The 16654-nt window shown below is 61.9% G+C and overlaps 3 protein-coding genes across 6 annotated transcripts; all 3 read left to right on the top strand.

Moving 5' to 3' along the window:
* The first annotated feature begins 2364 nt into the window (after window positions 1-2364).
* LOC115334391 (ADP-ribosylation factor-like protein 3) lies at window positions 2365-5529 on the top strand. 4 transcript variants are annotated; one of them, XM_029998512.2, is made up of 6 exons: window positions 2365-2547; window positions 2875-3063; window positions 3151-3267; window positions 3443-3493; window positions 4294-4479; window positions 4578-5529. In XM_029998512.2, the coding sequence occupies exons 1-6, from the start codon at window positions 2380-2382 to the stop codon at window positions 4623-4625; spliced, it is 759 nt and encodes a 252-aa protein (XP_029854372.2). In that variant the 5' UTR covers window positions 2365-2379; the 3' UTR covers window positions 4626-5529. The 4 variants fall into 4 exon arrangements, with proteins under 4 accessions (XP_029854372.2, XP_029854374.1, XP_029854373.1 ...); XM_029998514.2 differs by having other exon boundaries at window positions 2411-2547; window positions 2920-3063; XM_029998513.2 differs by having other exon boundaries at window positions 2411-2547; window positions 2893-3063.
* A 569-nt stretch (window positions 5530-6098) lies between these two features.
* On the top strand, window positions 6099-9811 carry LMAN2 (lectin, mannose binding 2). Its single transcript, XM_029998408.2, has 8 exons — window positions 6099-6262; window positions 6348-6466; window positions 6592-6709; window positions 7004-7083; window positions 8220-8381; window positions 8580-8694; window positions 9023-9142; window positions 9286-9811. The coding sequence occupies exons 1-8, from the start codon at window positions 6121-6123 to the stop codon at window positions 9444-9446; spliced, it is 1017 nt and encodes a 338-aa protein (XP_029854268.1). The 5' UTR covers window positions 6099-6120; the 3' UTR covers window positions 9447-9811.
* Window positions 9812-10190: 379 nt separating this feature from the next.
* B4GALT7 (beta-1,4-galactosyltransferase 7) lies at window positions 10191-13048 on the top strand. Its single transcript, XM_029998474.1, has 6 exons — window positions 10191-10309; window positions 10434-10790; window positions 11499-11724; window positions 11996-12079; window positions 12258-12362; window positions 12540-13048. Exons 1-6 carry the CDS (start codon window positions 10263-10265, stop codon window positions 12693-12695), a joined length of 975 nt encoding a protein of 324 aa, XP_029854334.1. The 5' UTR covers window positions 10191-10262; the 3' UTR covers window positions 12696-13048.
* The last annotated feature ends 3606 nt before the right edge of the window (window positions 13049-16654 follow it).

Here is a 16654-nt window from a genome sequence, read left to right as displayed (position 1 = left end):
ATCCCCATCCCCATCTCCGTCCATCTCCATCTGCACCCCCATCCGTCACCCCATCCCCATCTGCACCCCTGTTCCCATCTGCATCCACCTCCCCACCCCCATCCCCATCCCCATCTCCATCCATCTCCATCTGCACCCCCATCCGTCACCCCATCCCCATCTGCACCCCTGTTCCCACCCGCATCCACCTCCCCATCCCAATCCCCAGCCCCGTCCCCATCCGTCTCCATCTGCACGCCCGTCCGTCACCCCATCCCCATCTGCACCCCTGTTCCCATCCGCATCCACCTCCCCATCCCCATCCCAATCCCCATCCCAATCCCATCCCCATCTCCGTCCATCTCCATCTGCACCCCCATCCATCACCCCATGCCCATCTGCACCCCTGTTCCCATCTGCATCCACCTCCCCATCCCCATCCCAATCCCCATCCCCATCCCCATCCCCATCTCCGTCCATCTCCATCTGCACCCCCATCCGTCACCCCATCCCCATCTGCACCCCTGTTCCCACCCGCATCCACCTCCCCATCCCAATCCCCAGCCCTGTCCCCGTCCATCTCCATCTGCACCCCCATCCGTCACCCCATCCCCATCTGCACCCCTGTTCCCATCCGCATCCACCTCCCCATCCCAATCCCCATCCCCATCCCAATCCCCATCCCAATCCTCATCCCCATCCCCATCCCCGTCCCTGTCCCACTCAGTCCCTGTCACCAGCACGGACTGTGCTGCCTCAGGGTCACCACACCATCGCCACCACTCCCAGCAGCCTGGGCAGCCTGAGGGGGCTCTTCCTGGGCATCACATCACCCCAGGGAAGGGGGGTGCAGGGGCAGGGGGGCATCAGCATGCCCAACGCACCCTGCCACCAGCCTGGTGCCACTTGGCCCGGTCGCACCCGGGCAGGCACGCAGCTGCCTCCCAGCCCCATGCCAAGCAGTGGGTCTGGGGTGGTCCCCAGGGCCGTGCTGGTGCTGCTGCTGTTGGCGGCCGACATTTGGGGAGAGCTGCCTGCGCTGCAGATGCCGGCAGAGCCTGGCAGAGAGGAGTGGTGGACGTGCAGCTTGAAGTTACCAAACTGATGCCTAAGCACTTTTGCCCATCTCCTAAGGTCGGGGTTCCATGTTGATCAGCAACCACAAACCAGTCGAGGATATTTTAGGGTATTTGTTAGGAAATATAAGTAACTAACAGTTACAGGATAAACCGCAGAGCACCATGGCAACCCACTCATGGAAATGCTAATAACTGGGACATAAGGTGGGTGATTAACCTATCAAAAGCAGAACCCTAACATTAAGTTGGGTGCAGATCTATGCAGAGAAAAATGAAGCGTTCCCACCGTGAACATGCACAAAAGCAGTGCGGCATTAACAGCTGCAGCCCTGGCAGGGTCTCCGGGCAGAGGGGAGCGGAGGGTGGCCCCTGCTGCTGCCCCTCTGCCCCCCGCTGCAGCACGGAGCAGCAGTGGGGTGGTGGGTGATTGTGCTTCTCCCCTTCCCTTTGTCAGAGCATAGCTGTATTGTTTGGCTTGGCTTTGCAACAGGAGTTATAAATAAAAATGTCTCACCAAGAGTGCGTGACTCACGGTCCTCACCACAAGGATAACCTCTCTGCTAGGAAACCTGATCCGAGGACCAAACTGCAGCATGCAAGAATCAAAGACATCGCTTAATTAATATATTTAATCCAAATGGCGAATGGACAAGCCCCTCACCCCACCTGGGCTGGGATGGGCTGCTGGGGAAGGTGCCTGTGCCCCTCCAGACCCCTGTCCTGTGCCATCCCCGACCTCTGGCTGCTGACAGCCCAGCCCTCAACCTGCTCCAGGGGCCCAGTGGTTTCCCTCGATGGCAGCGGGGAGCTGACGTGGCCTTGACCAGCTGCAGCAGGGTGTGCCTCAGCATTAGCTCTTGCCATGCCCCAAGGGGGCAGCTGGTGGGTGCTGGTGTCACCTCACCCTGCTTGGGATGTGGGGACCGGGGATGCGCTGAGGCATCACCCCTCGCACGGGAAGCCGTGCCAGCCTTGCACACCAGGATACAACCGTGCCTGTGGCCTGCCTCCACTGCCTGGGCAGCAGGCAGCATCCCCCTTCAGAGGCTGGGGCTGCAGTGCCTCTCCCGGCATCAGACACCGGCTGCACGGTTCCATCCCACCACCATGCTCTGCCTGCTGTGATGCCGTGGTGCCTGGGTTCCGCATCCTCCTCTGTGCTGCCGTCCCTGAGCCGGAGCCTGGCCCTGTGGGGAGAGGGGACACCCTGTGCCTCAGAGCCCCAGCCCGGCGGGACCTGGCTTATCCCTGGGGGTGGGTGACGGCGGGGTGACAGCTGGCTGGGGGATTTGCCGAGGGCATTATTTAATGCTGTGGGTAAATGGAGAAACAAGAGCTAATTCTGGAGCCCGTAATCCTCTTCCTCTCCCAGGGATGGGGTGCCTGCCAGACACGCAGCTGCTGGCGGGACCCCGGGACAAGCCCCGGGCAGCTCCCCAGGTGTGCTGCAGGCCAGAGCGACTCCCAGACCATGGGTGATGTGCAGAAGGTAAGTGGGATCCAGTGACATCCTGCCTGCACCAGGGTGGGTGTGCCGGCACCAGTTCCCGGCTGCGGTGTCAAGCAGCCTGGCAGAGCAGGACCAGGGCTATACCCTGGGCTTGTCCCCCCTGCACACCCAGGAGCTGGCAGGGCTCCCAGGGCAGGGACAGCACACCTTGGGGGGGGATTGGGGCTGGGCAGTTCTGCCATGGGACCACGCTGAGCCTGGACACCTTGGGAGCCAAGCCCTGGCGCTAGCTCAGCCCATAGACACAGGGTACCCATGGCCAACAGTGCGCCTAGCTCCCCTCTCCGAAATGACGGTGCTCTGCAGCGACCCGGCACCCTGCAGGGCTCCCCCAGCACCCTGTACCCCCAGGGGCTGCTCTCCGTCATCCAGAGGCTGAAGGGTTCCCCGGAGCAGGAGCTCCGCATTGTCCTGCTGGGGCTGGACAATGCAGGGAAGACCACGCTGCTGAAACGCCTGGCATCCGAGGAGGTCAGCACCATCACCCCCACCCAGGTAGGTGCTGCTGGGGGCCAGGGCAGCGGGAGGGCGGCAGCTCCTACCCTTCCCTTGGGTGATGCCGGGGTTTGTGTCCCCACGCAGGGCTTCAACATAAAGAGCGTCCACTCACATGGCTTCAAGCTAAACGTCTGGGATATCGGGGGGCAGCGCTCCATCCGCCCGTACTGGAAGAAGTATCTGGGCAGCACAGACCTGCTGGTGAGTGGGGCGGCCACCTGCAGCCCCCCACAGCCCCGTGCGCGGAGACCCGTGCCCTCTGCGTGGGGCTCTGTACCTCGTACCCCAGCAGAGGCATGTGGCCCCTGCAAAAGGCAGTGGGCCGTGCAGCCGGGCAAGGAGGAGCTGCTGACTGTCTGTTTTGTCCCCATGGCAGATTTATGTTATTGACAGCGCAGACCAGAAGCGTTTCGAGGAGACAGGGCAGGTATGAGGGGTCCAGTGGGGGGGGGGGGTGGGGTCCTGGGGCTCAGATCCATCTGGCACCAGCTCTTTGAAGACTGGAGCAGGGAGCGAGGCTGCTCTTTATCGTGGGGCAGTGCTGCTGTGGGGGCCAAGCTGTCCCCAGAGCTATGTGGGAAGGGCTCGTGATCAGAGTCTCAGCACGCAGAGCCACCCCACTCTATGGCAGTCTGTGCTCAGCAGCTCCCGCCAAGCCAGGTGCGATGCCCCAGGGGTACCTGGCACAGGGGTAACTCTGCCCCTGGTGAAAGAGACCCCTTGGTCACCAGCACTCCTGCCACCTCCCCAGCGCCAGGTTAGCGATATGACCAAGCAAAGGTTTATGAGTAGCGAATTCAGAGTTACAAACCCTGAGAATGAAGCTGGAGACGGGAAGGTGAGACTCGGAGTGCCAGTCTCGGCTGTACTGGCACCAGACGGCGGCGTGGGTGTGCCAGACAGCACAGGGCTGACAGCAGCCTCCTGTAGCTGCCCTGTGCCCCAGGCTCTGGGTGCTTGGAGTGCTTCAGCCCTCAGGTAGTACTGTGTGAGTCCCATGTTCTCTTCAGGGCAGATGGAGCTTCAGGGGTGCATGTTTCTCCTTTGGGTGTCGACACCTCACAGCTTCTTTGGTTGCAATAAGAGCACCAGAGAGAGGGGAGTGAGGCACTTTGGGGGACCGAGGTGCCCCAGCCCGCCCTGGGCAGCTCAGGCAAACAGTCCGGCAGCTCCGTGGAGGAGGGCAGCAGCAGGCAGCAGCCCTGGGACACGATTCTCTCTTGGCAGGAGCTGGCAGAGCTCACCGAGGATGAGTCCCTCACGGGGGTCCCACTGCTGGTGTTTGCCAACAAGCAGGACCTAGTGACTGCAGCACCTGCAGCTGAAATTGCAGAAGGGCTGAGCCTCCACACCTACCGGGACCGGGAATGGCAGATCCAGGCCTGCTCAGCCTTGTCTGGGGAAGGAGTGCAGGTAGAGATGAGGGCCTGCAGGCTCTGCAGAGGTGGGAAGAGGACCCAAGAACCTGCCATGCTCTTGGGGCTGTGCTCACATCTCTCTCTTCCCTCCAGGATGGGATGAACTGGATTTCCAGCCAGATCATGAACAGGAAGAAGTGAGAGTTGCAAAGTACCAGACAAGACTGAGCTGCAGGTCCCTAAGCCATGGCCAACCCCCCTGGTCCCTAGACTGCCCCCAAAGGCTCGGCTGAGCCCTGAGCCTCAGACTGCCATGCTCAGATGGGCTTCCCACCCAGTCTTTCACTATCAGTTGGCTTCCCTTCTCCCTGCCTCCTGGGCTTCCACGGGCTACTCATACCGTCCAACCCTCCTGCAGCCCCCGCGCTGTTGGAGGGAAGCACATGTCCCACTGTGTCAAGGGCTTGCACGCCTCCAGAACGAGAACCTGCTCAGGACTTGTCCATCCGCACTGCTGGCACACCCCGCAGAGGCTGCTGCAACGCACACACACTGCCCAGGGCACACTGGGCACCCCACGGTGCCACTGGCTACACCCTCAGACATGGCACCAACCAAATGGTGTGTATTCCTCTCCGCTCCCGTAGGATGTGACTGGTGCTGCCCCAGCCACAGCAGCTGGCTTCGGAAAGCCTCAGTTCAGTATCTTTCGCTGGCCAGAGGAGCTCCCACGTGTGCACGGGACCTGGGACAAGCACAAAGACACAGAGAGGACCTGGCTGGGCAGTCACCAATGGAGGTGTTTCATTGCCTGCTGACAGCCTTGGTTGCAGCCACGCTGCGTGTGCCACCAGGAGGGGCTGCTCTGCAAGAGCCCCTGGGAAGCGCATCGTCCTAAACGCACCCGAGCTGGGGCTTCTGTCGCCCCGCCGAAGATGCCCATCCCGAGGACTGGAAGATGCAGCTCCGTGGCTGAGCGCCCGCGCCTCTGGGGACGGGTGGGAGACAAGCCGCAGCGGGGCTGGGAGCCTTGCACTGTGCCAGGCCCTGGGCTGCAGCCCTGCCTGCCCGCAGGTGGCCCTCAATAAAGCTGCCTGTGACCTCCGCGCTGCCTCGGCCGGTCCTTCCCGCGGTGCTGGGACAGCGCTGCCCCCCGCCCCGCCGCTCTGCGGCCCGGCGAGGCTCTGCGTGGCCCCGGGCCGGGGCCGTTCCCGGGGCCGGGACCCCCGGGCGGGCCGGGACCCCCGGGCGGGCCCCGTCCCTAACGCCTGGCGCCATCTTGTGTAGCGTTGCCATGGCGACAGGCTGCCGGGGACCGCCCCGTCAGTCAGCGCCGCCGGAGCGGGTCACGTGCCCCGCGGGCGGCACGAGCCGCGCACGTTCCCGCGCGCACGTGACTGGCACGAGGAGGGAGCGCGGACTACAGCTCCCGGCACGCGGCGCGCCGCCGCCGCCGCGCAGTGCACGCCGGGAGGCGCTCTGCCGCTCCTCCCCCCCCAACAGCCCCGCCCAAAGCACGGCGGGAGCTGCGTGCCTCTCTGGCTCCGCCCCCTTCTCTGCCATAGGCGGGTAGGAGTGACGTTTACCCGCGGAGGCGTGTACGCGGTGGTCTGGGGGCTTCTGATTGGTGGCGCGGGCTGCCGTTCCCGGGCGGGGCTGAGGGTGGGAGCGGCGCGCCGGAAGGCGGAAGCGGAGGATGGCGGCGGGTGCGGGCGGGCTGCTGGCGGCGGCGGCGCTGCTGTTGGCGGTGGCCGGGCCGCGCCCGGCGCCCGCCGAGCTTACGGATGGCAACAGCGAGCACCTGAAGCGAGAGCACTCGCTGATGAAGCCGTATCAGGGTGAGCGCGGGGCCGGGCGGGCGGGACGGGCGGACGCCCCGCGGCGGCCCGGGCTGAGCCGCGCTCTCTCTCTGCCGCTTTGCAGGCGCGGGCTCCGCCGCGATGCCGCTGTGGGACTTCCAGGGCAGCACCATGGTCACCAGCCAGTACGTCCGCCTGACGCCCGACGAGCGCAGCCGGGAGGGCTCCATCTGGAACCGCGTGGTGAGAGCCCGGGTGGAGACCGGCGGGGGGGCGGGGGCCCGGGGGGTGACTGGCGGGTGCCCGGAGCGGCCCCATCGCCACTCCCGGCTCTTGGCCTGACACCGCTGGGCGGTCTCTCCGCGCAGCCCTGCTTCCTCAAGGACTGGGAGCTCCACGTCCACTTCAAGATCCACGGAGCCGGCAAGAAGAACCTGCACGGGGACGGCCTTGCGCTGTGGTACACGCAGGAGCGGCTGGTGCCAGGTACGCTGCGCAGCCGGGGGGCTGACTGGCTGGGCTGAGGCCCTGTCGGCACTCATGCGTGCCCCGGGGCAGCCCAGGTTGCTGCCCCTGCCCTGGAAGGTTTCTTGCCAGGGAGGGTGTTTGAGCTCCCCTCTGTCTGGTTTCACTAGATCGGGATGGCGCCTTCTGCCCTGGGAGCAGGCGCCCTCAGTCATCTGCCTGGCAATAAGCAGCTCTTACAGCTCTTTTTGATAGAAGTCTGAGCAGAAATTCTGTCTGAGAGCCTTCTGTTTCCAATGTTCTGCCCTGCTCCAGGTCCTGTCTTTGGCAGCAAGGACAACTTCCACGGACTGGCTATTTTCCTTGATACGTATCCCAACGATGAAGCAACAGAGGTGAGTAGTTTGGGAAGCTTGTTCAGTGCCGAGGAGGTTGTTTCCTCATGGCTTCGTGCTCCGAGTGCTTCACACCCAGACCGAGGAAAAGTCTCTCCCTACATGAGAGTGGGCTGCTCTTCCTGTCATGGGAGCTGGTAAAGGCAAGAGTTTGTACATGCATTAACGGAGACAAGAAGGTCCTTGCTCCATCTTCTGCTATTGTTGACTACACAAATGTTTCTAAGGCCTTTCCCCCTCTGCGTGAGAGTGTGGCACGGGGCTGGTGTAAACTATGCACCACCTATTAAGTAAAGTTAGGGGAACCAGCCTAAGAGTAAATTCATTTTGAGTGTGTTTTCCTGAACTTCTCTGTGCTTTGGTTGCTCATTCCATGTTGTTTCTGGCCTTATTCTCTGTTTGTAACCTGGGTGTCTCTAAAAGAGAAACTCCTGGGCTGGGTTTTTGCTCCAGAATTCCCCGTGGCTGAAATACAGGTCAGTCCAGTGGGGACTGGTGGTCCTTTTCTTCTGTCCTGCTCTGTGTTTGTGGATCTTGTTGCAGCACAGTGAGATATGTAACTGTGCTAGTGAGATCTATTGCACCAAAAACGCGATGCTCTAAGTCATAAAGCACCTGGAAATGACCCATCTCCCTGTTGTCTTGATGCTCGCTGGGAGATGAATTCTTGCCTCCAGTTGTCCTCTCCTGGTGTATGTAATCTACTGACTGCAAAGCCCTGAGTGTGGTTATGCTGCTTATGTGAGACTTCTGCCTGTTCTGGGTCCTGTGCTCTGTTCTTACACTTCTTACCCGGTCTGGTGCTTACTCTGTAAGTTTGGGGCGGTCTCGTTGCCCTGGCTGTGCCATATGGTGTGGGCTCAGGGCGAGTCTTGATACAAGTCAGCAATGGCTACTCTGCTTTAGCTAGAACAAGCTCTCACTCAGTTTAGAAGCAGCTTTCTGCAGAAAATAAGCCTTGATTTCATTGTTCTGCCCTCTGTGCCTGACTGTGCAGCAAAGCCGTGGCTCTGTTGCCATGCCTGGCTGAGATCCTCCTCTTGCTGAGGCTTCTGACCAGGCAGGGGAAGGTGGCTCTTGGTCTGCAGCTCGAAGGGTCCTGCAGACTGAAAGCAGCAGTGCTCTCCTCCCTGCAGCGCGTATTCCCCTATATCTCTGCGATGGTGAACAACGGCTCCCTGACGTACGACCACAGTAAGGACGGGCGCTGGACAGAGCTGGCAGGGTGCACTGCCGACCTTCGGAACCAGAATCACGACACTTTCCTAGCAATTCGGTACTCCCGAGGTCGTCTCACGGTGAGATGTGGCAGACACCTTCTGCAGGGTGTCTCTCGCGTGTTAGACGGGGCAGTGCTGAGGGGCGGGTGTTGCTGTGTCAGTAGGTGACGTGGAGATGGTTTTCCTGCTTCTCCTGCACCTCCAGCTCCAAAAGAGTTGCAGGTGGGCAGGACGGCAGCACGTGTTCCTGGTGTGATGCTCCCTTGGTCTTTACAGGTGATGACCGATGTGGAAGACAAGAATGAATGGAAGAACTGCATTGACATTGCAGGGGTGCAGCTGCCAACCGGCTACTTCTTTGGTGCTTCTGCTGGCACTGGAGACTTGTCTGGTGAGAGGGGGCTTTGCTCACAGGAACACATGCTATTTGGAGCTTGGACTATAACACTGTGGATGCATTGGATGGCTTCAATGGCTTCCTTTCCCTGAATTGTTCACCGGTCTCTTGAAAACCTCTTGGGTAGGGACACGTGGCCTGGGAAAGGAGGCATCTGAGAGCTAAGGAACATCTCAAATTGCAGTTTGATACCTGGGGTGTGAGGGTGGCTTGAGAGGGAAGGAGACCTGGACCTGGCAGAGCACGGTCCTAGGGGAGCTCTGAGTGCGTGGACATCTCTCGGAGCTTCTGACAGTGTTTGGTGCTGATGGTTGTTTCCCAGACAATCACGACATTATCTCGATGAAGCTATTCCAGCTTATGGTGGAGCACCCTCTAGAAGATGAGACCGTTGACTGGACCAAGATTGAGCCCAGTGTCAGCCTCCTTAAATCACCCAAAGGTGAGTCTCTGGGCTTTGGAAACCTTCAGTGGAGGACTGGGACTCTTAAAGGCCTGTTGAAAGACGTCAGAGCTGTGACACCCTGCGAGACCCCGCAGGAGCCGAGGTTGGGTCGGTCTCTGTAGCTGTTCTTATCCTTGCAGACAATGTGGATGACCCGACGGGGAATTTCCGAAGCGGGCCTCTGACAGGCTGGAAGGTATTCTTGCTCCTGCTCTGTGCGCTGCTGGGCATCATCGTCTGCGCTGTGGTGGGAGCTGTGGTCTTCCAGAAACGCCAGGAGCGAAACAAGCGTTTCTACTAGCAGAAGCCCTGGGCCGCGGCCTGTGCCCAAACCCATCTTTTCTATGGGGAGCTGTAAAAACTGTGGTTTCTAAAAGCTGTTTCTGAGAAATATCAGAAGTATTTTCTTATCTGTCTGTTTGGCTGTGACCCCTGCCTGGCCCTTGGCGTCCGGTGGCTTGGACCGAGGGGGGCGATGCCTGCTGGGGCCCCCAGGGCTGCGGTGCGGGAGCCTGGAGGTCTTTCCCCTGTTTTTCCAGCGCTCCCCACCGCCAGACGAGACCTGCCGTGCTGCCTGGGGGGGGGGGGGGGGGTGAGTAGCGGCGGGTGTGAATGTAAGGGGGCTGTGGGGAGGGGGCTGAGTGGGGCATTAAAGGACTGACACCACCTGCGGCTCTGGCTCTGTCTGGGGTGGGAAAAGGGGGGCTCTGCTTGGGGGTGGGCTGGGGGATAGGAGAGAGCTGGGGGGTGGGTGTGTCTTTGGGTGTTGGGGCTGGGCTGGGGGGGGTGTTGTTGCCCCCGGGGGGGGGGTCCGAGCTTGGTGGTGGGTTGTCCTTGGAGGGTCGGGGGGGGGGGGGGAATCCCCGGAGGGTCCCAGAGGAACAGGGGCTGTCCCGGCGGTTTCGGGGGGGGGGGGGGGGGTGCCCGGAGGAGGGGAGGCCCCGGCCGGCGGGGCGTGTGTGGGGGCGTGTGTGTCCCCGCAGGCCCGGGCCCGCCCCCGGCCCGCCCCGCCGGGCGGAAGGGAGCGGAGCGGAACGGCGGGGCCGGGCCGTGTTTCCGGCGGGGCGCAGCCAGCGTGTCCCGCGGCGGGGCCGGGTGGCGGGGCCGGCCGAGCGCCATGGGCCCGGCCCGCCGCAGGGCCGCGCTCCGCCTGCGCGGCGGCGGGTGAGCGGGGCGACGGCGGGCGGGGGCGGGGGGGGTGGGTGTGGTGGGGCTCGGGGGTCCCCTCGGGTTGAGGGGGGGGGAGTGTGTCCCCGCCGGCCGCTGACCCCCGCCCGCCGTGCCCCAGGTCCCCGCCGCTCCTGGGCCTGCTGCCCGGCAGGTTGTCCGTCTTCCCGCTCTTCTTCCTGGCGCTTCTCCTGGGCTTCGCCTCGCTGCTCTGGCTCCAGCTCAGCTGCTCGGGTGAGGGGCCGGTTCCCGGCGGCGGGCAGAGCCGGGGGGCTCCCCGCCAGCCCTGCCCGCCCCAGGCCCCCCTCCTGCCGGCGGAGGACGAGCCGTCGTGGGGTCCCCACCGCCTGGCGCTGCTCGTCCCCTTCCGAGAGCGCTTCGAGGAGCTGCTGGCCTTCGTGCCCTACATGCACCGCTTCCTGAGCAAGAAGAGGATCCGCCATCACATCTTTGTCCTCAACCAGGTGGATCATTTCAGGTAGCGTTTCCCCTCGCCGCCGCGAAGCCCGGCAGAAAAAGGGAGCGAGGGGGCCCTTCTCCAAAACTTTGTCCCTGCTGAGAGGGTCTCCCGCTTGCCTCTGGCGGTGTGGAGAAGTGTAGGGCCTGGGCAAGGGGCAGTCAGGGCTGGGCCGTGATGCTCTGCCCAAATTTACTCGCTCTAGCGCTTATAGAAGGACAAAACGATACTTTGCTTCTCTCTTCCTAAGCAAGAGGAGAATTATCTACCTGCAGATACTTCAGCTTTCTCCTCAGTGTCGCAGGTCTATAGCAGCAAACATCTGGAGATGGTGAAATTCAAAGAAATACTGTGGGCGGTTTGGAAGTGTTGTCGCTCAGCCCCTGCTCACTGTCCAGTACCTGCCTGCAGCCCCAGTGGGTGCTGTGGAGCTCCCCAGCCGGCCTCGGGCAGGACGGTGCTTGCTGTAGCCCCTTGGGGTCTGCAGTGGCCAAACCCCTGCCCATCGCCATCAGGGTCAGCGTGTGCTGCCTGCGCAGGGAGAAGCAGGGGTGCAGCTTCAGGATGGGCAGCCGTGGCACCCGGCACTGTGGAGGCAGGGAACACCGTCTTTGTGTGTGTCCCCATTTGGGGACCAGTTGAACACCTAGCATTGAGGAGCATGGGAGAGGGACGCGAAGGGACGGTGGCTGCTGTGCGTGGCTCTGAGACTCCCCGGTCCCACGGCAGGTTTAACAGGGCATCCCTGATCAACGTGGGCTTCCTGGAGAGCGGCAACGACACTGACTACATTGCGATGCATGACGTCGATCTCCTGCCCCTCAACGAGCAGCTGGACTACAGCTTCCCGGAGGCAGGGCCCTTCCACGTTGCATCCCCAGAGCTGCACCCGCTCTACCACTATAAGACCTATGTGGGTGGCATCCTGCTGCTCACCAAGCAGCACTATGAGATGGTAAGTGTGTGTGTAGGATGTCCCAGCCAGTTTGGGGCCAGGGCTATGATATTGTCTTGGTGGACAGTTGTACGTTTTGTGCTCCACACTTGGGAAGGGGGGAGGGGAGTCAAAATGGTTTGGGGACAGCCTGCGGTGTGAGCTGGTGGGGGACAGGAGAGGGGAGGCTCTGCTGGTGCTCAGGGCTTGCGATGCTGGTGTCTGTTCCTCTGTGGCGCGTGGAGTTGTGCTGGACTGGACCTTGGCTGGTACAGTGCCCCTCTCGTTCCAGTGCAACGGCATGTCCAACCGTTTCTGGGGCTGGGGACGGGAGGATGATGAGTTTTATCGACGTATCAAAGGAGCCGGTCTCCAGGTAAGGGGTGCTCCATGGCCTCCTAGGTTGAAATTGCCCTTAGTATCTCCCCACCCGGCCCCCGGCTGTAGCTGCCCAGGTCAGGAGCTGGGGAAGGCAGACCTTCTGCGCTCCCCGCTCCAATAGTAGGCGCAGCAAGTTTTCCGGTAGCTTTACAGAAGCTTTGCTCTCCTTCCAGGTTCGCCGTCCCTCTGGAATCACAACTGGATACGAGACTTTCCAGCACCTGCATGACCCAGCTTGGAGGAAGAGAGACCAGAAGCGCATTGCTGCACAGAAGCAGGTGAGACCTCAGTGTGGTCAAGGGGAACCACAGGAGATTTGGGTTGTGATCACCACGTGCTCTGAGCCCACCTTGCTCATGTCCTGCCCTGCCAGCTCTGCGCTCCCTCCCTGGGCACTGGGTGCTTCCTTCTCTGCTGGAAGCCAGCGTGGGCTGAATGGTCTTTCTCTTCTTCAGGAACAGTTTAAGGTGGATCGGGAGGGAGGTCTGAACAACGTGAGGTACCGAATTGAGTCACGGACAGCTCTGAGTGTGGCAGGAGCCCCTTGTACTGTCCTTAATATCTTGCTGGACTGTGACACAAACGAGACCCCTTGGTGCACGTTTGGCTGAGCCCGTCTCCCGTGTGCCAGTCATGTGCGCTGTGCTTGTGCCAAGACGACGGGGCTGCCGCCGAGCTGCTGGGAGCGGGCAGGATTTTTGCAGCAGACGAGCATGGTGGTGCTGGCGAGACACAGAGAAACAGAAAAGGCCGAGAACCAGGAACCAGGCTTTGCTGGGACCAACAGAAGAGGCCAAGAGTGGGACTCAGTGGCGTCGCTGCAGACGCTGGTGCTGCGTCCCAGGGCAGGTGCAGGAGGCAATTTTCCTGCGCTGGACATGGCTGACCTGCCACCCAGCTCAGAGGACAATAAAGAACTATCAGGGCACCTGTGAGCTGTGAATGCCCTGGGCTGTGCCGTGCAGCTCCTTTTTCCTGCTCCTTTCACCTTACTGGCTTCAGCGCACCTGTTTCTGGCTTGGCCCTGGCTACGCTCTGTCTGGACAGGCGATCTGCTCTGGTTCGGAGGCCAAGCCAGTCTGAAACGGGCACCGAGTGAGATGGTGCCTGTGTTTCAGCTGCCAGGTACCCCCAGGGCTGTGCTGTGGTCACCTCATTGCAGGAAGTGGTTGTGGTTGAGCCGTGCCCTGAGCTCCAGCATCTGCAGCTTTGCAGGATGTCAGCAGTTGAGGTAGCCCAGGACTTCTCGCTGTGGAGTACGGAGGAGAGTTCTGGCTGAGCTGCTCCTTTCCTTGCCTGCCTTCTGTGGCATGTGGTGCCTCAGACTTTTCAGGGGGGTTGGAGAGCCTGCTTTCCCCCCAGCAGCCCTGAGGGCAACTGGGATCTGCTCTGGCCCTGTATGAGGTGTCCTGGGAAGAACCGCAATGCTGGTGAGGTGAAGTGCAGGAATTAGGATGGTTGCCTCTAACCCACCTGGAGTCGAGGGGAGCAAGAGCTTGCCTGGGCGAGGCAGGGGCTGGGATGCTTTCCTTGGAGGTGGGAACAGGAGAGTTTGGGTTGATGAGGGAGAGGCAAGGCTGTGGGGGGGCCAGGCTGCTCACCCACTTGCTCTAGCTGCCCTGGCCCTGCTTTGCCACCAGGCTGGTTTCTCCCATGTCGTGGCAGGACAAGGGCCTGGGCTGCCCCTTCCAGCAGGACAGGGGGTAGTTACTTGCTGAGGGTATCAGTGCTGGTCCCTTGCTGCTAGTGGGACCTGCTGTGGGCTCAAGCCCCCCGCTGTGGATGTGGCTTGTCTGGGTCAGTGAACAGCTCGGGGAAGGTGACTGGGCAAAGGGCTGTACAGCCTCGGGGTGCTTGTGAGCAGGAGGTGACCGGGCAGATGCACCCTGCAAACCCTGGGTCCCCCAGGAGCCCAACCCATGCGGTGACCTGGGGACCCGCTACTGTCAGAGCAAGAGCAGCCCACGGGAGGTGGCAGCAGCACTGATGCTGTGTGCTGGGAGAGCGCCCTGCGACAGGAGACACGAGGAGGAGGAGGAGGTGAGTGTCCTCCTCTGGCTGCTGGGAACGTTCCTGCATGCTCTGCAGTGCTGGACCAAGGAGGTGGGGAAGCTGGTCATGTCCCACCAGGTGAGGAAGGGCCCTGGAGGCTGACAGTTGTTTGGGGTTGGTAGAAATCAGCCACACCAGCACCTTTTGCTGGGAAGTGGGATGTGTAGAGCTGGGCAGGGGGGCTGCATGCCTTGCTTGGGACCTGGCTCTCGAGCCCCAGGCAGGACCAGTGACCGTGGAGCAGCGCTGGTCTGTGCCTGCTTGTGCTGGGAGCGAACAGGCGCTGTGACCTCTAGGATGCTGCCGCTCACCCTGGTCTGTCGAGGGGTGGCAGAGATGCCCGCCGACTCTCAAGGGAGACCCTTGCCAGTGCTGAGCTCCTGTCCTCCATCACCAGCCTGGCCTGGCTCCTTGCTCGGGCTGTTGGGTGAAATGGTGCTGTGCCGCTCCAGAGGGTGCTTGGGCTGGCTCACAGACTGTGCCATGTGTGGGACTGTACTGTGCTGGCTCTGGGGTCTTGGCATGCGTTTTGGGTGCTGCTGCCTCCTCAAGCTGGGCAGACCCAGCCGAGCAGCCGGTACCCCTCCGTTCAGCCCCGTCACCGGTGCTGGCACCAGGCCCTCTGCGTTTCCTGGCCCCCTTCTGTCCTTGTCCCCTGCCTGGCGCTTCCTGGAGTGGTCGCTTTGCCGGGTGCTTGCAGATGTCCCCAGACAGAAGCTGTCACCATCCTGGGAAGACAAGTGGTCCTGGGGACGTGGCATCTCCGGGGACGAGTGCCGGGATGAGGGAGGCAAAAACATCAGAGCCAAGTGTGGGTGTTGTGTACTGTGTAGGGGCAGCAGGATGGGGTGTCTGGAGAGATCTGGTGCTGTCTGCTCTCCGTGCCGCTCCGGAGCTGGGTGAGGAGTCTGGAGCCCTGCGGACTGGGGTGCGAGGGGGGCTGCCTCCCGAGGAAGGGGTTGAGGTGGCGGCGCAGGGCGGTGAGGATCAGGCCATGCTGCTTTGCATCATCCAAGGCACAGGCAAGCCCAGCGTGTCCTCCTCCCCAGCTCGAGGCCTGTCCTCGCCCCAGGGCAACGTGGAGACGCGCTGCCCAAGAGCTCCCAACAGCCTCTTCAGCCTGGCAGCACCAAAGCAGCACTGGTATCTGGCACAAAGATTGCAGGTAGGCTTGGACACATGGTGCAGTGCTCTAGAGGTGTTCCCGGGTCCCGTCATGTCCCTCGCTGCGGTCAGCTGGAGGGAGATCTTGGCCCAGGAGCCCTACTCCTGTCTCCATCATGCAGGTTTTGGGATCGGCCACCTGTATGCCAGTCACTTACCGGTGCCTGAACCGGAGCCAGGGCTAGCGGAGGCAGATCAAAGTATTTCTCCGCGCTGTTCAAAATAGATGACACAGTTTCGGGCAGGTTTCATGAAGATGTAGATGTGCAGAAACAGAAGCATATGTGCACCTCACACTTTGCTCAGCGCTAAAGGCTCCTCTCCTGCTGCCTGGCAGCTATTTCTCAGCTCTGCTCGCAGCCCCCTCATCCTCTGGTTGCTTTTATGGAAGAGGCGCCGTGCTGGAGACCCAGCTTCCTTTTATAGCCCTGAATGTGACTCGGAGGTCGCTCAGCTCTGTTCCCCCCCCCACGCACTTCGTTATTAGCAATGGCCCAGCGGGAGGGGATGAGGTTTTTTTCCCCATCGCCTTTCTGCAGATGGATAACACCCTGCCTGCTGTCCCGGGAGCCCCGTGGAGCTGAGCTGTGAGGCCTCCTGGTGCTCCCATGCTCTCAGCAACCCTGAGGAGGGGGTCAGGATGCTTGGGGGCAGAGACAGCCTGTGGAGTCCCAGCCCTGCCCCTCTGCGACCCCCCTTCTGGGGCCCAAATTGCTGTCAGCGAGGCTGTGCGGGGGCACAGCAATCGGCTGGCTTTTATTGTCAGGTTGTTTTAAACCGGGTGGTGCCCGGAGTGGTTTGCTGGTGGCCACATGAAATTGCTGTAGTATCATGATGTGGGAGGGGGACCTGGGGGATGAGACGTGTGGAGAGAGTGGGCTGGGGAAAAGCTGATGGGGGGCAGGAGCATCTCTGCCCAGAGAACAGGGCATCCCTGGCCACTGCAGCGTCCCAGACAGGACCAAGCCCAGGGCCATGCAGGAGGTGCCATCCCAGGGAGATGTACTCGGGGAGCACAGCCGGGGGTGGAGATGTGGTGGCAGGAAACGGTGCAGACGGGAAGGAGGGGTGCGGCTGTGACCAGCACCCATTGAAGTCAGCCCAGCATCACTGCAACCTTGCCCAGACCGAGGCCCCGGTGGGATGCTGTTGCCGCCTGCCGCCGCAGGCATGTGCCTGTCCCCACGGGCTGCCGGGGGTGCCCCATTCGTGGCTGAGCTCCAGGCAGAGGGCCGGGGCATCGCAGATGCATTCCTGGTGCCAGCAGGATGGGAAATGGGACCGTTGCAAAGGGCCCCCCTTTTCAGAGGCCACGTGTGCTGCCGCTCCGGCGTGCAGCCGGGTGGTGAAAAGG

The sequence above is a fragment of the Aquila chrysaetos genome, chromosome 22 (genome assembly GCF_900496995.4).
Source record: "Aquila chrysaetos chrysaetos chromosome 22, bAquChr1.4, whole genome shotgun sequence".
NCBI lineage: Eukaryota > Metazoa > Chordata > Aves > Accipitriformes > Accipitridae > Aquila > Aquila chrysaetos.
This window is presented reverse-complemented; position numbering and strand designations above follow the sequence as displayed.